At 31.0% G+C, this 24,104-nt stretch overlaps 1 protein-coding gene across 2 annotated transcripts; it reads left to right on the forward strand.

Moving 5' to 3' along the window:
• Positions 1-908: 908 nt before the first annotated feature.
• Positions 909-21,871, forward strand: LOC145169339 (carbonic anhydrase 2-like). Of its 2 annotated transcripts, XM_079087916.1 has the most exons (10): positions 909-1,107; positions 1,480-1,560; positions 17,377-17,447; positions 17,731-17,871; positions 18,384-18,432; positions 18,583-18,699; positions 19,131-19,184; positions 21,023-21,108; positions 21,234-21,339; positions 21,453-21,871. In XM_079087916.1, the coding sequence occupies exons 2-10, from the start codon at positions 1,507-1,509 to the stop codon at positions 21,612-21,614; spliced, it is 840 nt and encodes a 279-aa protein (XP_078944042.1). In that variant the 5' UTR covers positions 909-1,107; positions 1,480-1,506; the 3' UTR covers positions 21,615-21,871. The 2 variants fall into 2 exon arrangements, with proteins under 2 accessions (XP_078944042.1, XP_078944043.1); XM_079087917.1 differs by lacking the exons at positions 909-1,107; positions 1,480-1,560 and adding an exon at positions 16,957-17,086.
• Positions 21,872-24,104: the final 2,233 nt, after the last annotated feature.

Raw genomic sequence — 24,104 nt, forward strand, 5'->3', positions numbered from 1 at the left:
TAATCCTTGAGATTAGGTGCTTAAATATCGAAGAAACTCTAAAAAATCATGGGTTTGGGTTGCAACAGTTGCCACATCGTGGCCTTCCTCTTGCCATGTTGTGGCGGTCATTCAACACGCGCGCGTTTCATGCATTTGGCATGCCACGTTGTGGTACTCCAATCATCACGTCGTGACACTATATTTTTTCCAAAAATCTCACTTTTGATCTCTCTAAGTCCTCAATTGACCCATATTATGTATATATATATATATATATATATATATATATATATATATATATATATATATATATATTAAATTTGGTCCGGTTTCGGTTTTCATCAGCTTTTGAATTTCCTAAAACCAAAACGAACCCAATATTTTGGTTTTAAAAGACTTAAACCCGAACCATCGGGTTTTATCGGTTTTTCAGTTTTTGGTTTCGGTTTACTCACTCCCAGTAAATAATAGTGCTACTCCAAATGTAGAATAATATTTTTTATAACACTACTTTCTGTAAAATAAAAAATAGAATTAGTTGTAGATGGTTAAACTCATTTTTACACCAAAAAAAAGCTACTTAATATATAGAGTTAGTTGTAGATGGTTAAACTCATTTCTTTCTAACAATAATTCATGACTTATGATTTTTTTTAAAGTTAATAGATTTGTATCTTAAAATACGTAGAATTTGTTGTATTTTCTTTGAAGAATTCGAAAATGTTGTTAGGATTTAGGATTTTATGGCCCATTTTTTGGCATAAGTGAATGTATGGATATATGGAGCAGATTTCTAAATGTGTAACATTCTCTCATTTCAAGAAGATAACACATTCAGAAGCCTACGTGAATTCCCCCATCACTTTCTTTATCCAAATTGTCTTCATTCCTTAATTTTGTCTACTAGAATTTTTATAACCATTTCTTCATAGATACGAAGTTATCGAACACCACAAATGTACAAGTTCTTACTACAAAAAGTACAAGTCATCATAGCAATTTTTGTTCTGGGCTCTTCGACCCCTTTCTTTGTTTCTCCCAATTTAAGCACCATATCCCCATGAAAGACTTATCTCGGGAGAAAAGCACACTTGCTTCGTTTGGAGAAACAAACTGCTTTCTAAGGTTTTTTTTTTCTTTCTTATATCTTATATATAAAGAGCCTAGTTATATATACCATATGTTAAATACTTTTTCCTCCAAAAAATCGAAGTGTGTATATGAAATATGAGGTTTTCATATTCTTAATGTATAGTTTATAAAAGCTACAAGTGTAATGTATAAGTACTAATGTCATTATACATGAATTAAATGGGATATGATAATGTTTTAACCATTAATGTTTAAGTTACAGTGTATTTTTCTAAAAAAAACATCACTTTATGATTGCATGATAGACATTAGAAACTCAAATGGACCATGTTGATAGAGTATTTTTTTACAGCGTTTGTCAATGTTTGATGACATTTACCATAGATTAAAAGTGATTTGCAACAGGAGTGAATGAGCATAAAAGTCTAATATATGGCTGGGAAATTCAAGAGTTGCATCGCGCTATGTTGTGCCAAACAGCCATTGGTAAGAGCTTTGGTATTATTGACATTGTGATATAAAGTTATTAGTAGTCTACTGTTAAATTATTTGAGTTTTATAAATAGTTAATGTGTTACATATGATTGAAAAATAAAAACTTTATTATTATAATAAAACAATTTATGAGATGTACACTTTAATTAGATTCGCCTTCATATTAGCTGAATAATTCTTAATTTGGCCCGTCAAAAATAATGTGCAAGCTAAAACAATGGATTCACATATAAATGAGTCACAACTGATATACTTTTGACAAACCACAATCAAACAATATTTAAATTAAATAAATATGAATATGATTATAACTATCATATCATACTATATTATAAATGAAACATTTTTCCTTTCATCATATTCATTTGAAACTCTATGCATTTTTCTTTTCACCACATTCATTTGAAACTCTCATAACTTTTCAATTTCTTTCTAATAATAATTATAAGTTAGTTAATAAGGTTAAATAAATATCAAACCTAAAATGTAATAATATATAAACTAAATTTCAATATTAAAATAATATATTTACTTTCATTTATAAAGTTATGTTTTTTTTTACTTTTAAAATATTATACTTAATTTATTATTTTTAATATATTGTTGGATACAATTTTGGAACAATTTGTATAAAATATTTAAATTATTAATTTGAATATAACATTACATGGTCAACTTAAATATAAATTTTAGTTGAACTTAAACAACCCAAAGAATATTTTGTAAATAGATAGAAGTGATTAATTGTAGTGTATTTCTAATAATAATTATAAGTTGGTTAATAAGGTTAAATAAATATCAAACCTAAAGTGTAATCATAAATATACTAAATTTCAGTTTTAAAATAATATCTTTAATTTTACTTATAAAGTTATGTCTTTAACTTTTAACATATTATACTTAATTTATTAGATTTAATATATCGTTGTATGTAAACCATTATCAGTTTAAAGCTACAACTTTTGAACAGTTTTGACAGAATATTTAAATTGTTAATTTAAATATAATATTACAATGTCAACTTAAAATAAATTTCAGTTCCACTTAAAAAAAACCAAAGAATATTTTGTAAATAGTTAAAAGTGATAAATTGTAGTGATAAATGCAAAAACTAAATTGTAATATCAATTTAACTAAACTATTTCCTAAATATATTTTTATAATCGTTAAAAAATTTCAAATAAGTAGTTTAAAATAATTTGCAATAACAATAGTTAAAAATAACTTTATATAAATGATTATATTGTTACCTTTAAAATCAAAAAAACAATATTTGTTGTTTTAAATAATTATAATGATAGAAATTAAAACATTAAGAAAATAAATTTTAAAAATTAACAATAACAACAACTATAAATAACATTAAACCATATATTATATTTAATTTTATTCATGTGTAACTCGCGGATAGAAGTCATTCAAACTATTAAGATTATATAGTTATAATAGATGTATATATTATCATATAATTCAAAATAATCAATATATTATATCAATTTAGTATACAAATTATTATATCAAATTTAACAACAACGTTATTGCTATATTTTAAAAAAACATATATTTATAAAGACTTCAACTATATAGGTGTTTCTGCGCAACGCGCGGGTATTCGACTAGTAATGATATATTCATAAATATCGTTATATCTTTACTTTTCCAAGCTAGTCCCTTGGGAGGTCACACAAGGCGCCTAAACAAAGCAAAATTGGGTTAGTCAACAACTGAATCGTTCAAAACTAAGTCAATGATTTAAAAAATATAATATAGTTAATTTTCACACAATATAATAAGTTATTTAATAAATATTAAAATATGTAAAATACCATTAACAAGATAACATTAAGATAATTTGTTGGCCATAACTAATAGAGTAATAGTGTAAGATCGTGTAATATTTGTTAATACTTAGATAAGTTGATTCTTAACCTTTTTTTTTTTTTTTACATTTTAAATGATTAAAGAGAATATATTTATCTTTTATAATTAAAGTAATCAGTATTTATTAAAATACAAGTATATCTATCTTTCCTTATGTCATACACTCGATTATTTCTATTTTTATAAGAAAAATAATTCTAAAGAGTCAATTGTTATTCAAATGGCACTTTCCAAATGTGGCCTATGACAATTATGATGGCTTTTAAATAGCTAGAATGGACAACTACTCACAGCCATAAGAGTAAGACTCGCACCGTCGCACGCATAATACTTTATTAATCTCTGAATTTGTTACCTTTTTTTTTTGGTCGAATGAAATATAAATGTGAACACATTTAGAAAGATATTCAGAAAGTAAATTTTCATTTCGATTCAAATAAAAGTTGATCTTCATGACCTCATGCATGTTATCAATATGATTGTTTCGTAATCCCTGCATGTGGATAGGAGTTAGAGTAAAACCATAGACACAAGCTTCTAAGTTTATCATACATTCAAACTTATAAACTTACTTGAGTATAGTCTCTCTATCAATGTGGGGCTCATTCCCACATCCACCTCTTTTGCAAACTTCTATTTTCAAATACCCAACTTTGAGTATCGATATCTCATTTACATATACTCCATTTTGGACATACGATATATCGTTTCAAAACTCTCACGGAGAAGAACACAAACACACTTAGAGTTAATTATATATACAACATATGTGTATATTTATATATGTCCAAAGTTAGTAAAAATATACATATTTTTACTAAAATTTCCAACAATCCCCTATATGCATCAAAATTCCAAACGGAATTTTCAACAGTTGAATCCTACATAGGATGGGTAGCCAGGTAGGTATTACCCTTTGAACCATCCATTAAGAATTATACTTAATCTCCTAGCAGTCAGTAGATCTCGATGTCTTTGAACTGAGCTTCCATTTGTGTTGATGACAATATAATTCTCACAGGACTCTCCCTGAAGGTCATATCCTCATAGACGTGTTCGTTTTGGTCATGAACACTAACTTGGTTCTGCAAGAGCTTTAGTAATTGTGCCCTCATAATTCCCTTCGAAGCGACCTCACTTCTCTCTCACATAGCTGATTCCAAAAATCATTAAAAACCATATGTTTAGCCTTATTTTTCACTACATATAGGAATGGACTAGGACGTATTTTAACACCCCCTCCCCAGTGACCTGCCTCACTCATACAACTAGGTTGTCCTTTTGAACCCAGATCTTGGGATCTCCAGTCTTCTGGGTAAGGTTTCCTTCGTATGAATTTATTCATTCAAGGGATTTAGTCTCATTCCTCTTGACGACTTATAAACCACATCTCTACTCAAGCCTTTTATAAGTGGATCCGCAATGTTATCCTATGACTTCACCCAGTTAACCGTGATAACCCCCGTAGAGATTAGTTGTCGTATCGTTTTATGTCTACGTCTAATGTTCCTTGATTTCCCATTATACATTGTACTTTTGAGCTCTACCAATTGTCGATTGGTTATCACAATATATACATATGGCCGTTATCGGCTTTGGCCTGTCAGGAATGTCCTCTACAAATTAACGTAGCCACTCCGCTGCTTCAGCACAACTATCTAAGGCGATAAATTCAGATTCCATAATAGATATGGATATAACTGTTTGCTTAGACGATTTCCAAGCTATAGCTGCACCTCCAACTGTAAACACATATCCACTTGTAGATCTAGAATCTTTTATGTCAGATATCCAATTTGCATCAGTGTATCCTTCGATAACTGCTGGATGTCTGCCATAATGCAGCCCATATTTTCACGTGTATCTCACATACCTTAGTAGCCTAGTAATACTCTTCCAGTTTTCAGAACTGGGTTTACTAGTAAATCTACTTAGTTTTCTTACAGCATATGCTAAGTCAGGTCTTGTACAACTCATTAAATACATCAGACTGCTAATGATTCTTGAATAATTCACTTGATTAACATTATCACCTCTATTTTTACGTAGATGTTGACTATGATCAATTGGAGTTCTAGCTATGCTAGTATCTCCCTTAGCATATATTTCAAGAATCTTATCCACGTAGTGTGTTTGACTTAAAATCAAACCATTTTGGGTTCTTGTGATCTTGACTCCAAGAACCACATCCGCTAAACCCATATCTTTCATGTCGAACTTGGATTTCAACATATCATTTGTGGATCTTATCATCTTGTCATCACTACCAATGATAAGCATATCATCTACATATAAACACAAGATGACATAACCATGAGTTGTGTTTTTCACATAGATACACTTGTCACACTCATTAATTCTAAAACCATTTTCCATCATGACTTGATCAAACTTTTGATGCCATTGTTTTGGAGCTTGTTTTAATCCATATAGAGACTTAACAAGTTTACAAACCTTTTTCTCCTATCTCGAGGCAATGAATCCCTCGGGTTGCTCCATATAAGTTTCTTCTTCCAACTCCCCATTTAGAAAAGCAGTTTTCACATCCATTTTATGAACTTGCAGGTTTCTAATTGTTGCAATGGCAAGCACTAGTCTAATGGATGTTATTTGCATTATTGGCGAATACGTATCAAATTAATCTAGGCTTTCCTTTTGTCTATACCCTTTGATTACTAACCTTGTCTTGTATTTATCAATTCTACCATCGGCTTTCATTTTTCTCTTAAAGATCCAACGGTAACCAAGTGGCTTGCTACTTGGAGGTAGATCCACTAGCTCCCACGTATGATTTTGTAAGATAGATTTTACCTCATTTTTGATGGTTTCATTCCATTGAGGCCCCTTAGAAGAAGTAACTGCCTCATGATAGGTTTTAGGTTCACTTTCCATCACATAGGTGAAAAAAATCATCACCAAATGATTTTTCAACTCTAGCCCTCTTACTTCTTCTGAGTTCTATCTCTTCTTCCTTGGATTGAGCTTGTTCATACTCTCGAACAACTTCACTGTTTGGTCAATATGGGCTTTCAACCTCCTTTTTTAAATAAGAAAATACATCTTCAAAGAATGAAGCATTCCTTGATTACATTATTGTAGTCTTGTGTATCTCAGGATTCTTAGAATCGTGCACACGAAATCGATAAACACTACTATTTTGTGCATGCCCAATGAATACACAATCCACTGTCTTAGGGCCTAACTTTTATATCTTAGGTGGTGGTACAATAACTTTGGCTAGACACCCCCATACTCATAAGTACTTATATGATGGCTTTCTTCCCATCCAAAATTCATACGGTGTTTCATCCTTTTCTTTGCGAGGTATCTTATTTAAAAGATTGTTAGCAGACAAAATAGCTTCCCCCCACATTGACTGGTTTACACCAGAACTAATTAGCATGGCATTAACCATCTCTTTCAAAGTACAATTCTTTTCTTTCAACAATGCCATTAGATTGAGGTGAACAGGGTGTGTGAATTCATGACGAATTCCATTTTGCGCACAAAATTCAGCATATGGAGAAACATATTATCCACCTCTATCACTTCTAACTACTTTAATTTTCTTGTTAAGTTGATTCTAAACTTCCTTTTTATACAAAACAAACTTGTCCATTGCTTCATCTTTACTCTTAAGTAAATATATGTAGAAATATTTCGTGATATCATCGATGAACGTAATGAAGTATTTGTTCCCACCTTGAGTAGGAATTGATTTTAAATCACACACATTAGTGTGAATTAAATCAAGAGGTTCGGTGTTTCTTTTGATTGTTTGGAAAGTAATATAGTTTGTTTGGCTTCAACACATGTGGGGCATTTGTGATTTGAGTCAACATCAAATTTAGGTATGTAGTCTACTTTAACTAGACGTTTAATAGAATTGTAATTTACATGTCCTAAACGACCATGCCAAACATTTGAACACTCAGTCATAATCAGAACTGGAACTTGCTTTATTAATTTCATTTGACACCATTACATTCATTTTGAACATGTCATTCAAGGCATATTCAACAAACCACCCGACACTATATTCTTACGAAGTTCAAGAATATACAAAGCATCCTTAAGTTTCACATCTTTCCCCGATGTTATTTTAAGAACAACATCACCAACACCTTTGATGTTTGCGGTAGCTGCATTTCCCATGTAGATATTTTCACCATCTTCAACTTCCTTGTATGCAGGGGCGGATGCAGAAATATGTAGGAGTAGGTGCACCAAAAAAAAGTTTCGATCAAATGTAATAATGTTAAAAAAATTACGAGCGCATTAAATATAACAAACTAGTGTAGACAAACTTTCTGAATGACAAATTGGTCATTTCATTGGCATGTTGTTGGCCTCGTGGGAGTTTATTTCCGTGTTGGTACCATCATCACAAAATGTTGCTTGCCCAAGATACTATAAAAGCTACGAATGCAAAATAATTCGACATATTCCATTGTTTAGAGCAAAATATAATACACAAATGCCAACTAATTAATGCATTTTTATCATTTCGATATTTTTTTTTGCTTGACAGAACAAACAAATCAATTCAAAATGTAGAATGAAACATAAATTGAGTTGAACAACTTAAAGATGTAATTGTGAAGAAAATCCCTTGTTTAGTTTGAAACAAATGTAATGCATCCATGTATATGTGTAACTCGTATATGGAAGAAAATTTAAAAGATAGGACCCCGACTACAGGAGACTAAGGTAATTACTTTACATATATATGATTTTGTTGGCTATAAAATTTTTGGAGCCCAATAACAAAAGGTGCATTAAAAGGAAAATTGACGGTAAAATTAAAATAGAAAATTGTTTTGAGCAAGAATTGAACTCGAGCACTCATTAAAACAAGAAACTTAACTTGCGCTCTTTAACCAACTCAATCACCTCAACTTTTGATTAAACTTTTAAACTACGATGTTAATATTAAATATTTTTATGGGTGCACATTTATATAAAAATATTAAACTTTTTTATACTAATACAAAAAAATTGAGTAGTTGCACGTGCAATCCCATGCACCACTATAGATCCGCCCATGCTTGTATGTGTTGAAACAACCCTTGTCATGACCATAGACACAAGCCTGTAAGCCTATCATACATTCAAGTTTATAAATTCACTTGATTATGGTCTTTCTACCGATGTGAGACTTATTCCTACACTCACCTCTTTTGCCAACTTCTATTCTCAAATACCCAACTTTGAGTATCGATATCTCATTCACATATACTCAATTTTGGACATACGATATATTGTTTCGAAACTCTAACGTAGAAGAACACAAACTCACTGAAAGTTAATTATATATACAACATATTTATATATTTATATATGCCCAAAGTTAGTAATATATATATATTTTTACTAAAATTTTTAACATATATATATATATATATATATATATATATATATATAATTTCACACATAAACATACAATTTGATAAAACAGTCCTCTTTTATTTATGTTTAGGGACTCTTTCGTTTCGTGTATTTAATAGTGTTGCACATTCAATAATAACAGGTGTCCATTGTGAGGTGGTGGGTATCCTTTTCACACTTCTTATTTCACATCAACTTGAGACAACTTCTTCTCTTCCATTTTTTTTTTCTTAAACTTACTAAAACACAAGAAAATTATCATTTTTCTATTCCTAAATTTTCCACAACCATTTTCTAATAAAATAATTTAAATTAATAATAACTAATTTAAAATATAAAACTAATTTAAAATAATATTTGATTAATTAGAAAAAGTACAGGACTGAAAAAAATACAAGATTAAAAAATAATAATATATAAATAAATAAATGTGAGTACATAAAAACAAAACTATCTTGGTAAATGAATTTGTACACCAAGCTCTAAATGGCATACCTATCATTCCCAAACACACAAGTCACACATTCAACATAAATTCATGTTTCCATGGTATCAAAACAATAAACAATTCCCAAACACCATTGTGAAATTGAAATTTAGTACACGCCATTCTCGTTGGAAATTCCAACATCACCCATAAATCTCTCTAATATACTGTACATGATTAGTAAACTTTTTAAACCCTTCATTTCTACGTAAGGCTTATAAATTAGGAAATCGAAGAAAATTCCTTCCCAACTCCGAAGGCAAATACAAGATAGTGAAGTATGATTGACCACAAAATCACATGATTCCCCGACACTACATTTGCCCCACAGTAACACATTGCACCCCCACATTATGGATGTTTCGCATTGTAGTTTTATAGTCACTTTCCTTCTTAAATTCTTGCTTCTCATTGCATTCAAATCGTTTGCTAATACTTTGTAATTGCCAACCTTATCCACTCTTTGATATTCTTTGCAAGATAAAGACATACAAATTCAAAAACCAAGAAACATAAATAATTGACGTAAAAAAAAATCTATTACCTAATCCAATCTTTTGGTAGAAATAGCCATACAAGAAACCCGTGAGAATTGGCCGCTAATCGTCTTTAGAGTTTCCACTCTAGCCACATCTTTTAGGAAAATTATATTTTAATTTAATTGCAGTTTAATCGTCTTTAGAGTAGAAATAGACCCCTCCCTCGCGCGATTAGTGGCCCGGCATTTCACTGAAGCTTCTTTTATTCCCTTCCCATGTTAAATTTATATCGCGCGTTGAATATACATATATTTTATATTATATACATATATACATATACATACATAAATATAAATATATGTATGTCATGCTTCCATTCGTCACAAATTACCGTATTTAGAAAGAGTCAATAATACAACCCTCACCCTAATGATAATTTTAGACATTTTAAAAATATAATTTTAAAAAAAATTCAATCCAACTTCAAGTATATACACATTCATATAGGTGAAAAGATACATGCCTAATTTTCTATCTTATAAATAGTTAGCCTGTTGAATATGATGATAAAAAATTATACTATTATGCTAATAACTTAATTTTATATTTTTGTTAAAAGACGATCTGCAATATTCTAATATTTTATTTTGATTGTTTTTTATTTTACATGTTACGGAAAAAGGATATAATAAGCTAACTAATTTATTAGAGCTTATCTGAAATCAATACATCTACATATTGGCAACATGATATATGATAAATTAATATTTTTTTTTTGAACGACAAATAAATATAAATCTCATCTGCCTAAAATTGAACCCAAGACCTCCTAGTTAGTAGTTAGATTAGAACGTCCATGCTTGAAACTTTTGTTTTTGCTTTTACAAATATAATTCGAAAAGAAAAATCGTTTCTTAATAGGAGCTTTTAGTTTTTGTTTTAAATAAAAAAACTCATAATCCAAAAAAAATACTTTGAGTAATTTTTTGAAACTTTGATATTTAAGCTTTTAGCTTTTATTTAATTTTACAACTTTAAAAGCTAATAACTATTTTTATCGAACATTTATAGATAAATAAAAACTATAATTTTCATCTACCAACTACCAACAAGTTTGTCAAACAAACACGTCATAAAACTTGTTGAAGATTTTAGTGTTATCGACATATTTTAGTAGTTATTATTAATATTGATATAGACTAAATTCTATTTACTCACCGAGACCGGAGGTGCATGATGCACACTTGGAGTGATAAATATGAACTCGAGAATACTGGGGTTTGCGAGCAGCGCCCGTGGATCCGTTGGCAACTTCCCGAAACCTAAATAGATTTCTATAATAAGAAGGAGCACGGACATGCATTTTCTTCCCAAAACAGGTTGTGACATATTTGTATGTAACCAACTTCTAACTGTCATCTTCCTAGCATATAAGAAATATTAATGTTCCAGAAAATGGTTAACGCTTTTAATCCTCATTGATCATTTGTTTCCATATGTATTAGAAAAAAAAATTCAAAACAAAGTTACTTTGATGTGTTTCATATTTAGAAGTGACTGGCTTTTAAATTATCATTATTGGATTATCCCAAATTTGATTTCGCATGGGTCGAAATCACAGATTTTAAAAAATTATTGCAATTACGATTCAAGTATATATTGATATTCTTAGATCCATAATCTAACAAAACCCACAATAAACAATCTTTGTTTTTCTAACAATTATCTCTTATTTTCTGAAAAGTTTATCAAAATCTCAATTCACAAAATAATTATATGACAGCTAGTTCTATTTATAGTAAGAGAACCCTTGTTAAACTCTTAAGATTGAAAAAAAAATATTCATACTTTAATAAATAAAACCATTTTTATCTTTTATCATCCTCTCATGCATTAGCCACATATTATTTGTGGTAATTTTAGATTAAATTATATCTACATGTCATTTTGTGTTTTTTTTTTCTATTTTATTAAATTTCATATAATATTTAAATGTAAAAATAAATGCATATTAAATTCATTAATGTAACTTTCCTAATAATTTCTAAATTTATAAATTAAGTCAAATTATTTTAAATGTTTATTTATTTAAATTTAAAAGAGAAATGAACATTTCAATTTTAATAATCAAACATTTTTCTTTTTTTCCTTATAAATTCAAAGACAAAACTGCAAAATTTAGTCATTGTGGTTTTCAAAAAACTGTAGATATGATCCAAAAAGTTTTCAACTTGCATGAAATGACCAAAATCAATAATTTTTCATGATTTTAGTCTTTGGTTCACTTGAAATGTCAACTTTTCCATTTTCATTTATATTTTCCATTTAATTTATTTATTTTAGTATTTAAATGATCAGAAAAAAATAAAAAGTAAAATTACACCCTACCCCACCCTCTCCATTGGTATCCCCCCCCCCCATTTTTCTCTAGTCGTCTTCTTCAATATTATTTTCCTCCAAACCAAATCATATACATAAATACATTAAAAACAATATATATATATATATATATATATATATATATATATATATATATATATATAGTTGATGATTCAATACCTGCAACTCAAAGACACACACACACACACATAATTCATGATCTCGTACAACGCCTGAGAAATTAGAATATCTACTTAGTTGACTTGTATGGTATTAGAACACAGGGTTTAGTGGTTTTCGACACCAGAGAACATAACCCACATCTTGTAACTCATCAAAAGTCGAGCACCACCGACCTGATCTTTGCTTCCCTCTCTCTTCACTGTTGAATCCCCCCACCTGGAATATATATTATCTAGTTCCAAATTTGGAATCTACAAAACCCAAAACACATTGCATCTGATTTCAAATCCAACCTCATATCTTTTTCTCTGTTACACACACATCGACTTTCTTTTTCTTTTGATCCAATGTGAACATCTCAATTCTCTATACAAATTAGAGTTTCACTGAACCTGACCAACTTCTATAGAAAGGTGATACATAGATCAAAGTTCAATTTGACCTCCCGAGGGGGAAAAGGTTTTTATCGGAGTTGTGTTTAGGAAACCTACAGTGGGGTTCAATCATCAGGAGGTTGTGGAAATGACAGGAGGATGCCGACAATGGGGTTGGAAGGTAGATTCTTGAAGATGAAACGACAGAAAATGTGTAGATGTTCGACAATGAGGTTCTACCATCGAGGTTTCGTGATGGCAGGTTTCAAGCTTCAAGACGTGAATCCAGTGGTTCAAGAAGGAGAAGAGGAATAGAGGCGTTGAGAAGTAAGATACTTATCGGCGATGACGGCTGGCGATATTAGGGCGATGACATTAGGGCTTCTCAACGGGAAAAGCAGGTGAGAATGGAGAGTAATTGAAACCTACGACTTTTTGATGAGCGAGAGAGGGAGCAAGAAATATAAGATGAGCTGGGGTGTTATAGGGCCCATTTCTTTTTTTTTTCTAAATTATAAAACAATTAAAATAAATAAAGAAAAATTAAAAAAGAAATTAAAGGGCATAAAGGTCATTTCAAGTCTTACAGTGGCTAAAACCGCGAAAAGTTTCTGATTTTGTTCCTTTCATGCAAGTTGAAAATTTTTTGGACTCTATCTATAGTTTTTTGAAAACCACAGTAACTAATTTTACAGTTTTGTCAAATTCAAAACTTTCTAAAATTTTAGTTCTTCATATTTATTTTTGAATAAATTGCATATTTGGTCCTTGTGTTTGTCAAAAAAATGGATGAGGTCCAAAAAGTTACCGACTTATATCACTGTTCCAAAGTTGAATTTTTTTGTGGTTTTGGTCCCTGGTAAATTTAAAATGACTTTAAGAGACTATAATACCCTTTTAATTTCTCTTTTAAGTTTTTGAATATTCACTTTAATATTTTTATAACAAAAAAATAAATAAATAACTCACCCACCCATTCCACTGTTCACTCACTCACAGACACACACACACACACACACACACACACACTCTCTCTCTCTCTCTCTCTCTCTCTCTCTCTCTCTAGTATCGAGCTAGAACCATATGAAAATATGGGTTTTCTAAATTTATCTTCTTCAACACACACAAGGATGAACATACATAGAGAATCCATATGGAAAAACTCAAAAACCCATAAATTATTGATGAAAAACCCAGAAAAATGATTCAGATGCAAAACCAAAAGTCGACCCAGATGTAGAAATCGCTCCAAATGTAGAAACTGATAAATAAAAATCTTGAAACTGGTGGTGAAAAACACAAAATAAAGAACACGTACACATGCGAATCTCGATCCAGATGTGAGTTCTTCAATGAAATCCTTGTGCTGATGGTAGAAGAAAGGAAATATTTCTGAAAATTGATGGGATGTGGGTTTCGGAAAATCGAGTTCTAGGATTTTTCGAAGGTTGGGGTTTTCTGGATCTCTAATCTACGTCGTCCGTACTCATGGACACCGTGAATGTGCCTCCGTCTGGTGACCTTCATCAGCCGCCACTCTGGGTTTTCGTTTTCCTAGATCTGCCTTCATCAACAAACACTCATGACCTTCATCTAACTCCTTCAACTTCTAGTGTTTCACAACCCCTTGCTTATCAGGTCGAAGGGGAACGATGGAGAGATGGGTGTACGGTGAGTGGGTAAGGATACAGGTGTTTGTCAAATTTGTATCAATTTTAAGCCCAACCTCATTGTAGAGCTCTTCACGTGAAAAGTGGTGGAGATGGGTGTGAAGATGATGAACTTGATGTTGTGAAAATGACGATGGCTAAAAGTATTTTTTTGTCTTTTTGTTGAGAGAGAGAGTGTGTGTGTGTGTGAGGGGGGAGGGGGGGTTAGAGGATGGAGGGGGTGGGTGGTTCGGTGGTTCTTTTTTGTTTTCTAATTTTTAAAATATTAAAATTTATGTTAAAAAATGTAAAAAGAAGAAGGGTGTTATAAGTCTTTTTAAATTTATCAGGGGATAATAACTTGATAGGGTAAGATACTTTTTGAAATGTACACATTTAGTCCTTATTATTTTTTTTTTGTAAAATAAACCCTTATACTTTATTTTTTGTAACAATGCAATCCTTGTGACCGGCTATACCCGGTATACCGGTCATATACGAATTTTCTTTTAGGGAAAATGACTTGATAGGGTAATATTCTTTTTGAATTGTACACATTTAGTCCTTATTCTTTTTTTTTTTGTAAAATAAACCCTTATACTTTATTAATATGTACACATTAGGTCCTTTTCACCGGATTCTACAGGTTTTGCTGATGTGGAAGCATAAGTGGCACTAAATAGCAATTAATTAGCTTAGTCACCGGAGGTGGGTGATCCTCCAGCAACAAGAAAAGGGCGGCGACCCTTCTCTTTCTCGTCTCTCTTCCTTCCGGTCGAACAGCAACAGCCAAACACCCTTTACCTGTTATGTTTCTCCGATCTGTCTCTCTTTGCCTCCATCTTTGAGATATGTTGCCAGAAAAAGAAGAAAGAATCGACGAGGGGGCTACCAGAGCAGCTCCTCGCCGCCAACTACCGTCTCTACTTCCTCCTGCCTCCCCCTTCGACCTTGTTGTTTTTGCCATCATTCCTCCTTGCTACCAGTGATGTGTAGGAACACACAAAGGAGTCGCCGGAGATCGGGGTTCTCCCTCTTTTTCATGATGAATAAAAGTTGGAAAAATCTCGTTGTGGATATGTGGATGCCACCTGGGTATTTCATTTCAACAAAATAAAAGAAAGGGAAAATGACTTGATGGGGTAAGATACTTTTTGAAATGTACACATTTAGTCCTTATTCTTTTTTTTTTGTAAAATAAACTCTTCCACGTCAGCAAAACCTGTAGAATCCGGTGAAAAAGACCTAATGTGTACATATTAATAAAGTATAAGGGTTTATTTTACAAAAAAAAAATAATGACTAAATATGTACATTTCAAAAAATATCTTACTCTATCAAGTCATTATCCCATTTATCAGAGACCAAAATCACAAAAAAAATATTCAATTTTGGACCAGTGATGCAAGTCGGAAACTTTTTGAACCTCCGTCCACATTTTTCGACAAACCATATGAATCAAATTTACAGTTACTTACCAAAGAGCTTCTAACCCAGCGGTGACAGGTGACGCTCTCCTTCTTTGAGGCCAAAAGTTCAAGTTGGCAGTTCAAAAAAAAATTACAATTTTCTTTTTATTTTTGTTTTTATTTTTTGAATAAACATAGATCTCACAACTAGTGTCTACTAAAATAAGGTAAATAATAGAATATAAATAACTAAACCTTAAATTTTAATTCCAAATAACGCAATTCCTCTTAGCGTAAAAATTCTCTAAACCAAGTCCCAAAAATTTGCCAGTTTTCGGCCTTGTTTGATCAGGTTGTTTACAAATCATACTAAAATATAATATATTATATTATTATCATTTGAAAAAATAGTATTGTAATATTTATGTCATTGTCTTTAACACAGTACAAACCATTAATGTGATATAACTATTATTACAATAATACCAGATAATATTAACTAGAACAATATCTGAAAAAACACTTAATAAACATTCCAAACCATCAACTAACAAATCAACATCAACGGCCAAAACGGGTATCTCAATTTGGGTTTTGAAATTAATTTAAAACTCAAAATTATAGAAACTAATTTAAATATTAGATTTTTTTTATGTTGTTGTATATATGAGGTTATTTAAGTGGTGAACAATTATGATTGACAAAAACTAAATAAAAAACATATATTTACGAATTTTTTTATCCCAAATTTGAACTTTAATCCCATTTTGTAAACACCTTTAACACAATAATATATTTTTTATATATTACTTATTTAAATAATTAATCATAGGTTGATTTTTGATAAAGAATATATATATATATATATATATATATATATATATATATATATATATATATATATTACTTATTCTTTAACAAGTGTTGTTAAATAGACATCTCATGAATATTCTTTATCAAAAATCAACCTATGATTAACTGCTTAAAACTAGTTTTTTTGAAAAATAAATCAATTTCAACCAACAAATTATAATAACTATGTCCATATGTAAAATAGAATCTCATTTTTAGTCAGCCACATATGTTACATATGTAAATGTTTTAAGGAACATAAATAAACACAAAAATTTATATTAAAAAGTCCAACTAAGGTTTGTTGGGCAGTCTATAAATAGAGTCGCCCCCACTTTATCGTCACACAAACGTGTGTGGCCTGATATCTCTCTCTCCTCTTAATCCGCAGCAGATTTTGCTTCAACACGCTTATAATCGTCACACCATTAACAAGGTTTATGGCTACTCCATTATCAACCAAATCATCATCAGAGTTCATCGATTCGATAGTTTTTAACTTTTTATATATACTCCGATCATCGATTGTTTAGATTTATGTCTCACCTTCTTTGAATTGGCCGATCATTCATTGATCCAGATATGATCTAATCACAAACATGTGTTTAATTTTATGAATCTGATCCGATTCATAGATGTATAATCAGCAGTTTTTATATGTTAGCGGTAGAATTTGATAGAATTTGCTTCTTCTTTTTTTCTTACTGGATTTCGTGAAATTTTCAGGTTGTAGAAGACATGGCAACTAATGGTTATACATGCGAAGACGCCATTGAAGGATTGAAGAAGCTGCTGAGGTAACCGTGTTTTTTTTAATATACGACTGATCAGCTCTCTGATGATTACCGTTGGCCGGCTGTTTTCACACTTTTAAACAAATGGATCAGAGTTGTCCTCTCTAGAATTTTGGCATTGTTAATTCGATTAAATGCATTGATTTTCTCACCATACAATTGACTAATACAGCTGCCGTCAGCCGGCCGTCATCTGGCGGGTCCCATAGTTTATTACAATTCTATTTTTTTTTCTCCGGCGTATTTACCGGCAATGCTAACGCCGTAAAATTTAACGGTTTTGCAGTGAGAAAGGTGAGCTTCAAGCCGTTGCCGCCGCTAAGATCAAAGAGTTGACGGCGGAGTTGGAGGCAGCAGGTGGCGACGAGTTTAATCCGGTGGAAAGGATCAAGGACGGATTCGCTCGGTTTAAGAAAGAGAAATATGAGTACGTCTGTCTGTACAGCCTTTTGGATTTACTCAAATCATTTCTGCTCATTTTTATGTAGTGGGATTTAACCATTCTGCCATTTATTGTTTCCATTTTGTCACTTTCGTTGAAAGCTTTAAAAATTCATTAATTTATCCTATAAAATGGGAAGAAGCAGATTATATATTATGCCATTAAAAATCACGAATTATTGTTCATATTTTATACACAAATCATCATCCACTTACCTTTTCTTTTGTTAGAAAAATATTTGAATATTTCTTGATAAAGCTCCAAATTCTTTAGATAATTAGATGATTGACCCACCAGCCGACACTATTATTTCTCCTTTAGGCATTACTCGTCCTCAAATTTGACTTTAAAGAAGAAAAAAAAAAACTTAACTCGGTGATATTATTATACGATTTACATTATTTTTATGAGTTGAATTATCTCACACTTCATCTTTCATGCACTATCTGTCGGTTTGACAATGTCTAACTGTTTCCTCATATTTTTTCTTCTTCCAGAACAAATCCCGCTTTGTATGGTGAGCTTGCCAAAGGGCAGAGCCCAAAGGTAATTTCACACTAAAAAACTAACCAATAAATACAGTAAATGATTTGATTTTACATTAATTAATTGAATCTCCTTTAAATTCTTTATATATAACATAAACAGAATTGATGTTCTGATTTGGGTTTTTTGTTTGAACTATAATAAATACAGTTCTTGGTATTTGCATGCTCGGATTCTAGAGTTTGCCCATCACACATCCTAGACTTCCAACCAGGCGAAGCATTTGTTGTCAGAAACATTGCTAACATGGTTCCCCCTTATGACACGGTGATCCTTCAAGTTCAAACTCAATAATTAATTAATTTCAACATTTAGAAAATCGAGAAATTTTATAAGCATTTTCTATTCATCCAAGTAGACTAAATGAAGTCAAACCCATAAGCATCTTTCAAAGCATAATTGCTAACATGTTGTCTAAGCTAGCACATGGTCTTCAGTTATATATTGAAACAAAAATATCTATCTACTCTAATTATATCATTTTACGTTTGTTTTATATAAATCAAATTAACTAACATAAACTATTATAAAATTTATGATTGGTTAGCGATGTTTATTAAATAAAATTCTTCTTTCTTTCGTTATCTTGTTATTCGATATTTGGATGTGGTTGCTTTCAATGATAGTGGATACGTGGTTCAATAATTGATGGATTACTTATTGATTAGTTGACTTATTAAAAACATTATCTGGTACAGGTTAAACACTCCGGTGTAGGAGCGGCCGTCGAATATGCAGTGGTGCATCTACAGGTGAAAATTGAAACCCCGTTTTTTTTTTTTTTTAAACAATAAATCTAATCTACTTTTAAATTACTTCTTAATTCCACAAACCCTCAACCTTAAGGAGATACCGTTGGATTAAAAGCCATTTGATAACATACAATACTTAATTTCAAAAAAATAATGTATTTTCAACATTTTATTTAAAAAAGTCACTACTTTATTTTTTTTCTTTTTCTAGAAAAGTCATTTGACATTTAATAATGTTCTAAAAAAAACACCATTCTTCAACTATTGTAGCCTATTAACAGGTCACCATTAAATGTAAAATATAATTATGTCAATAAAACCACTAAGTTGTGTATCTAGTTTCAGAAAAATATAATAAATTATGTTTTACATTTAATGGTGACATTCTAATCGGTTATGGCAGGTAAATAATCTTTTTTCTCAAAACATTTAGAAATATCAATGGTTTTTCTTAAAAAAAAACAAAGTAATGACTTTTCAGATAAAATTTTGATAATATATGAAATTTTCTTTTTTCAAAAATGGAAATTATTGTTTTCTTAAAGAAAAAAAAACTAGCTTATTTTTAATTCTAGAAAGTGAGAGAAAAAGAACATTAAATATGATAGGAAAATGTTGTGTGAGTTATGGACCCTATGTACCATACCGGACTTTATTCTATTTAGTGGTACTTGGTTTTCTCCTTTTGTAAAAGGAAGCAATTATCTGTGGTGGTAAATGCCTAAATGTGTTGGAGTGGATGCAATTTGACCAACTCAACTCTTACTTTGTATTGCATCTTTTGTGGCCCATATCTCTATCTCAACCCTTGGAATATGCCCTTCATACGGTTTAACAATATGCCCTTTTGTCAAAAAGAACTTATTGATTAAAAAGTATCTAGATTCTAGATTATTGATCATGTCTCATTTCTCATGCTCATTGCCTATAAAATTGGAGGTCAAAGCATCTTACTATTAAAATTTCAACAATCATTTAAGGTTTTAACTTATTTAACTAACTCTAAACTTATTTTAATATAAAATGACTCCACCTATATTACCCCGTGAATTCAGTCTTAAGGTCAACGTGTTTATCAAACATATCATGTTAAAAAGATTTGATTGTGTTTGAAAATCTCATTATTTAAAAGAAGGCCTACCTTGAAAACCTTTCAACCTAACTTAACATGATCAAATTTCAAAATTTTGGATATCATTCATTTCATTTTCATGTCTCCCACATGTAATAAAGTCGTTACATGTGTCCTCGGTTAGCAATTTCAACTCGTTCATAAAATTGGTATTAAATTATATTTGATCTAAAGTGTAAATGTTAATTAAAAAGAAAACATATATTGAATGGGTCAAGACGAATGAATTAAGGCCATGTAACATTCATTTAAATGCATATAACTTTTTAAATTATTTTACTCCAAACTGAAAGATTATTATTTTAATGATATATTTTTATTATAAAAACAATAATCCTTTAAAATCGAACTAATTAGAACAAAAAGCATAGATTAAATTTCTTTTTTCCTTCACGACTTCACGGAAGTTTAGCATATTCCATCTTTAATTTTCTTTTTACTTATCTAAAAAGAAAAAGAAAGTAGAAAGTTTGCGTTAAAAAACGGTGGCGTTACGATAATCAATCGAGCGAGGTGGAGGCCACTTCTTTTACATATATCCTTTTCTTTCTTTTCTAATCTGTCATGGACCACTTATTTAATCTATTTATTTTCTCATATCCTATCAACTGGGAGAGGGATAATAATAAAATATTCAATTAGTTTCGTTTTATATATATAATGTATTGACAATATTACCCTTACGCTGTTGATGTTGTACCTTCAGGTGGAGAATATTGTAGTCATTGGACACAGCTGTTGTGGTGGGATCAAAGGGTTAATGTCCCTTCCTGAGGATGGAACCACTGCCACGTAAGTCGCCACTTTCTCATTCAACATTAAACCTGACGAATATATCATATTCATGTTTTCGTTATAAAAATAACTTTTTTTTTTATTCTTTTATTTATTTATTTTTTTGCATATTGAATGAACAGTGATTTCATAGAGCAATGGGTGAAAATCGGTTTATCTGCAAAGAGCAAGGTCAAATCCGATTGCACCGATTTGGATTTTCTTGATCAATGTACCAACTGTGAGAAGGTATTTTCACACCAACTTAAATTCATAAAATATATATAAACAAGTTGATTTGAGTTACATATTTTTTTTATTAGTTAAAAATGAATATGAATATGAAAATGAAAATATTGCAGGAGGCTGTGAATGTATCTCTGGCGAACCTTTTAACATATCCTTTTGTGAAAGAAGCTGTGGTGAAAAAGCAGCTTTCATTAAGAGGAGGACACTATGATTTTGTGAGAGGAGGTTTTACCCTTTGGAATCTTGATTTTGGCATTACATCCTCTCTATTTTAATGACTTTTTACCACTACTACTACTACTACATGTTTTCAATAACTAGACTCAAAAGAGTCTTTCTTGTCTTGCCTTGTATCGATATTTGTAAATTTTGTTGTGCTTCTGTTTTCTGTTTGTTTGTATTTGTGTTTTTAACTTTTCTTTTTTGAATAACGTTGTTTTATATGTAAAGTTCTGTTCTTATCGGAACATTGTACTGTCATACATGTATTTATCATGCTTAATACAAATATTTGTACGCCTTTCCTTTAGTACATGCTGCTATCTCTTTTTTATTCATATTAGAAGTATACCATATATATTTCTCTTTAATCTTGTTTCTTACACTTACACATAACAAGCTGTAGCGTCTTTGTTGTATATTGTACTATGACACGGTTACTAATGTTAAAGCGAGAAAATTTATGATTTTTCTTTTTCTCACTCCAAGCTTTTAAAAAAAATATCTCAGTGTTGACAGAATTATACACCTTATCAAAATCTACCTTAATATTATCAGCTTCTTCTTTTTTTTTTTCTCTTATGCCAATCTATCTTTAAACGCCAAAGGATTATCGACTTTCGGAATCATCGTAATAAATGACGAGTTCAAGAAATTTCTTAACATTTGTCTTTTTGTAAAACATGCAATCAGTCTAAACATGTGCATTAAAAATAACTCCATGATCATTTGCTTACTTTTCTGTTTCGATTTTGGTCTCCACCTACTCAATAATAAAATACAGCTTATTCAAATTTTCTATAACATGTAACGTATTAATTTTAAGTATGTTCTCTTTTTTAATTTATTTTTATGCCTATATTAATCATTGATAAAAAAATATTAATATAACTAGATATTATTTTGTAAAAATTACACAATCCAGGAAGCCAGGAAGGCATGAACTATTTGCTGTTGCGGGTTGCTGTTGCCTGTTGGGTTATTTCATTTTTTTAGGCCTATTAATCTAAACTGCCAGCTAACTAGGCATGCAAAAACCGGTTTTTTTTCTGAACCGGACCGGTTCAGAAAACCGGTTCGGTTCCGGTCACCGTAGTCAAAACCGGTTCACCCCCAAACCGGTTCGGTTCCAAACCGGTTCTGCCCCAAAAATATCCGAACATATGTAAACCGGTTCGGTTTAATAGAAACCGGTTCAGCAAAAACCGGTTCAGAAAACCGGTTCAAAAACCGGTCCAAAAACGGTTCAAAACCGGTTCAACGCAAATAAGCTTTTCTAATTTTTTTTTTTTTGTTTTTGGGCTAATAAGTGTAAAATAGAAATGGTTTTTTTTTTGTTTAGAGTATAAAGCACTAGATTGTCTTGAACCAAAAAAATTTTTGGCTTCACAGTAGGTGGTTTGGGGGATTGGGAAGGCAAAGGCTTATAAGCCTTACATATATACTGATATACATACACATACACGTCCATATGGACCATATTGCCAAAAGGTTTTTTTTTTTTTTTTCTTGTTCAATAATATACATATCTTTTCATGTATTAACTTTTTTTTTGGTTTTAAATTTTATGTTTGTGTATATGTAGAAAAACATAATGTATGTAAAAAAATTGTTCAACTTGAATCAACACGTTTTTTGGAGCAATTTTCAACCTTTTTTTTCATTTTTTTTTCGTTTTTTTTATATTAGAAATACATAATACAACTTCAAACATAAAAACACAAAACATCCAAATATAAAACATTGTTGTCGTCATACTAATACATCTTCAGAAAGGGAACATTGTTGTCGTCGTAGTCTTCATTCCAAGTCCGTAGTCATTGTATTTATTCGTCATCCGCCATGTCGTTGCGCAATCCTCTCTCATACTCGAGCTCTTCTAGGGTGAGTGGCACCGACATTCCCATTGCTACTTCTTCCTCATGTACTCGTGCTTCGGCATGCAACGATGTGCCTTCTAGTGCTTCAACATCTTGTATTTGTTCCACACCATCAAGGTAGCATTTCAAGCAAATGCACACTTCCACCGACAAAGGGGTGAGTTTTGTTCTTCTTGGTGATATAACCCTGCCACTAACAGAAAAAGCCGATTCCGAAGCTACCGTAGAAGCTTGGGAGCTTAGTAGATCACGGGCCATAGCGGCTAGAATCGGAAATTGGGTTTCCTTTCCTTTCCACCAAGCCAAAATATCAAAATTTTCAAACTCTTGAATACTCATTTGAGACAAGAAATCGGAACCAATGTACCTTCCGAGCTCGCTACTAGGGGTGTTAGACCAAGCTAGTTTGAAATTTTCATTCCTCAAAGTATTATAAAGCCTAATTGTTTCGTTATTTTGGTGAGAAGTGGATCCGGATGCCCCCGTATTTTGCATCATGTCATGAATGTTTGTTGAACCATATTTTGTTAAATAAACTTCAAACAAATTTTGAAAAACTTTGTTAAATTTTGAAACTTCATTTGATGCATAATCAATGTCATCATCCAATAAACCCAAATCGTAACAAATATTTTCAATTAAAGTCTCAACCCCCCCCCCCCCCCC

The sequence above is a fragment of the Lactuca virosa genome, chromosome 4 (assembly GCF_052849685.1).
Source record: "Lactuca virosa cultivar CGN04683 chromosome 4, Lactuca_virosa_CGN04683_v6, whole genome shotgun sequence".
Taxonomy (NCBI): domain Eukaryota; kingdom Viridiplantae; phylum Streptophyta; class Magnoliopsida; order Asterales; family Asteraceae; genus Lactuca; species Lactuca virosa.

Excerpts from the sequence above, each read along its gene's own strand:
- LOC145169339 (XM_079087916.1), top strand. The coding sequence starts at position 1,507 with ATGGCTGGGAAATTCAAGAGTTGCATCGCGCTATGTTGTGCCAAACAG. Across the intron at positions 1,561-17,376 it reads GTTGTGCCAAACAGCCATTG|GTTGTAGAAGACATGGCAAC; the intron begins GTAAGAGCTTTG and ends TGAAATTTTCAG. Across the intron at positions 17,448-17,730 it reads GGATTGAAGAAGCTGCTGAG|TGAGAAAGGTGAGCTTCAAG; the intron begins GTAACCGTGTTT and ends ACGGTTTTGCAG.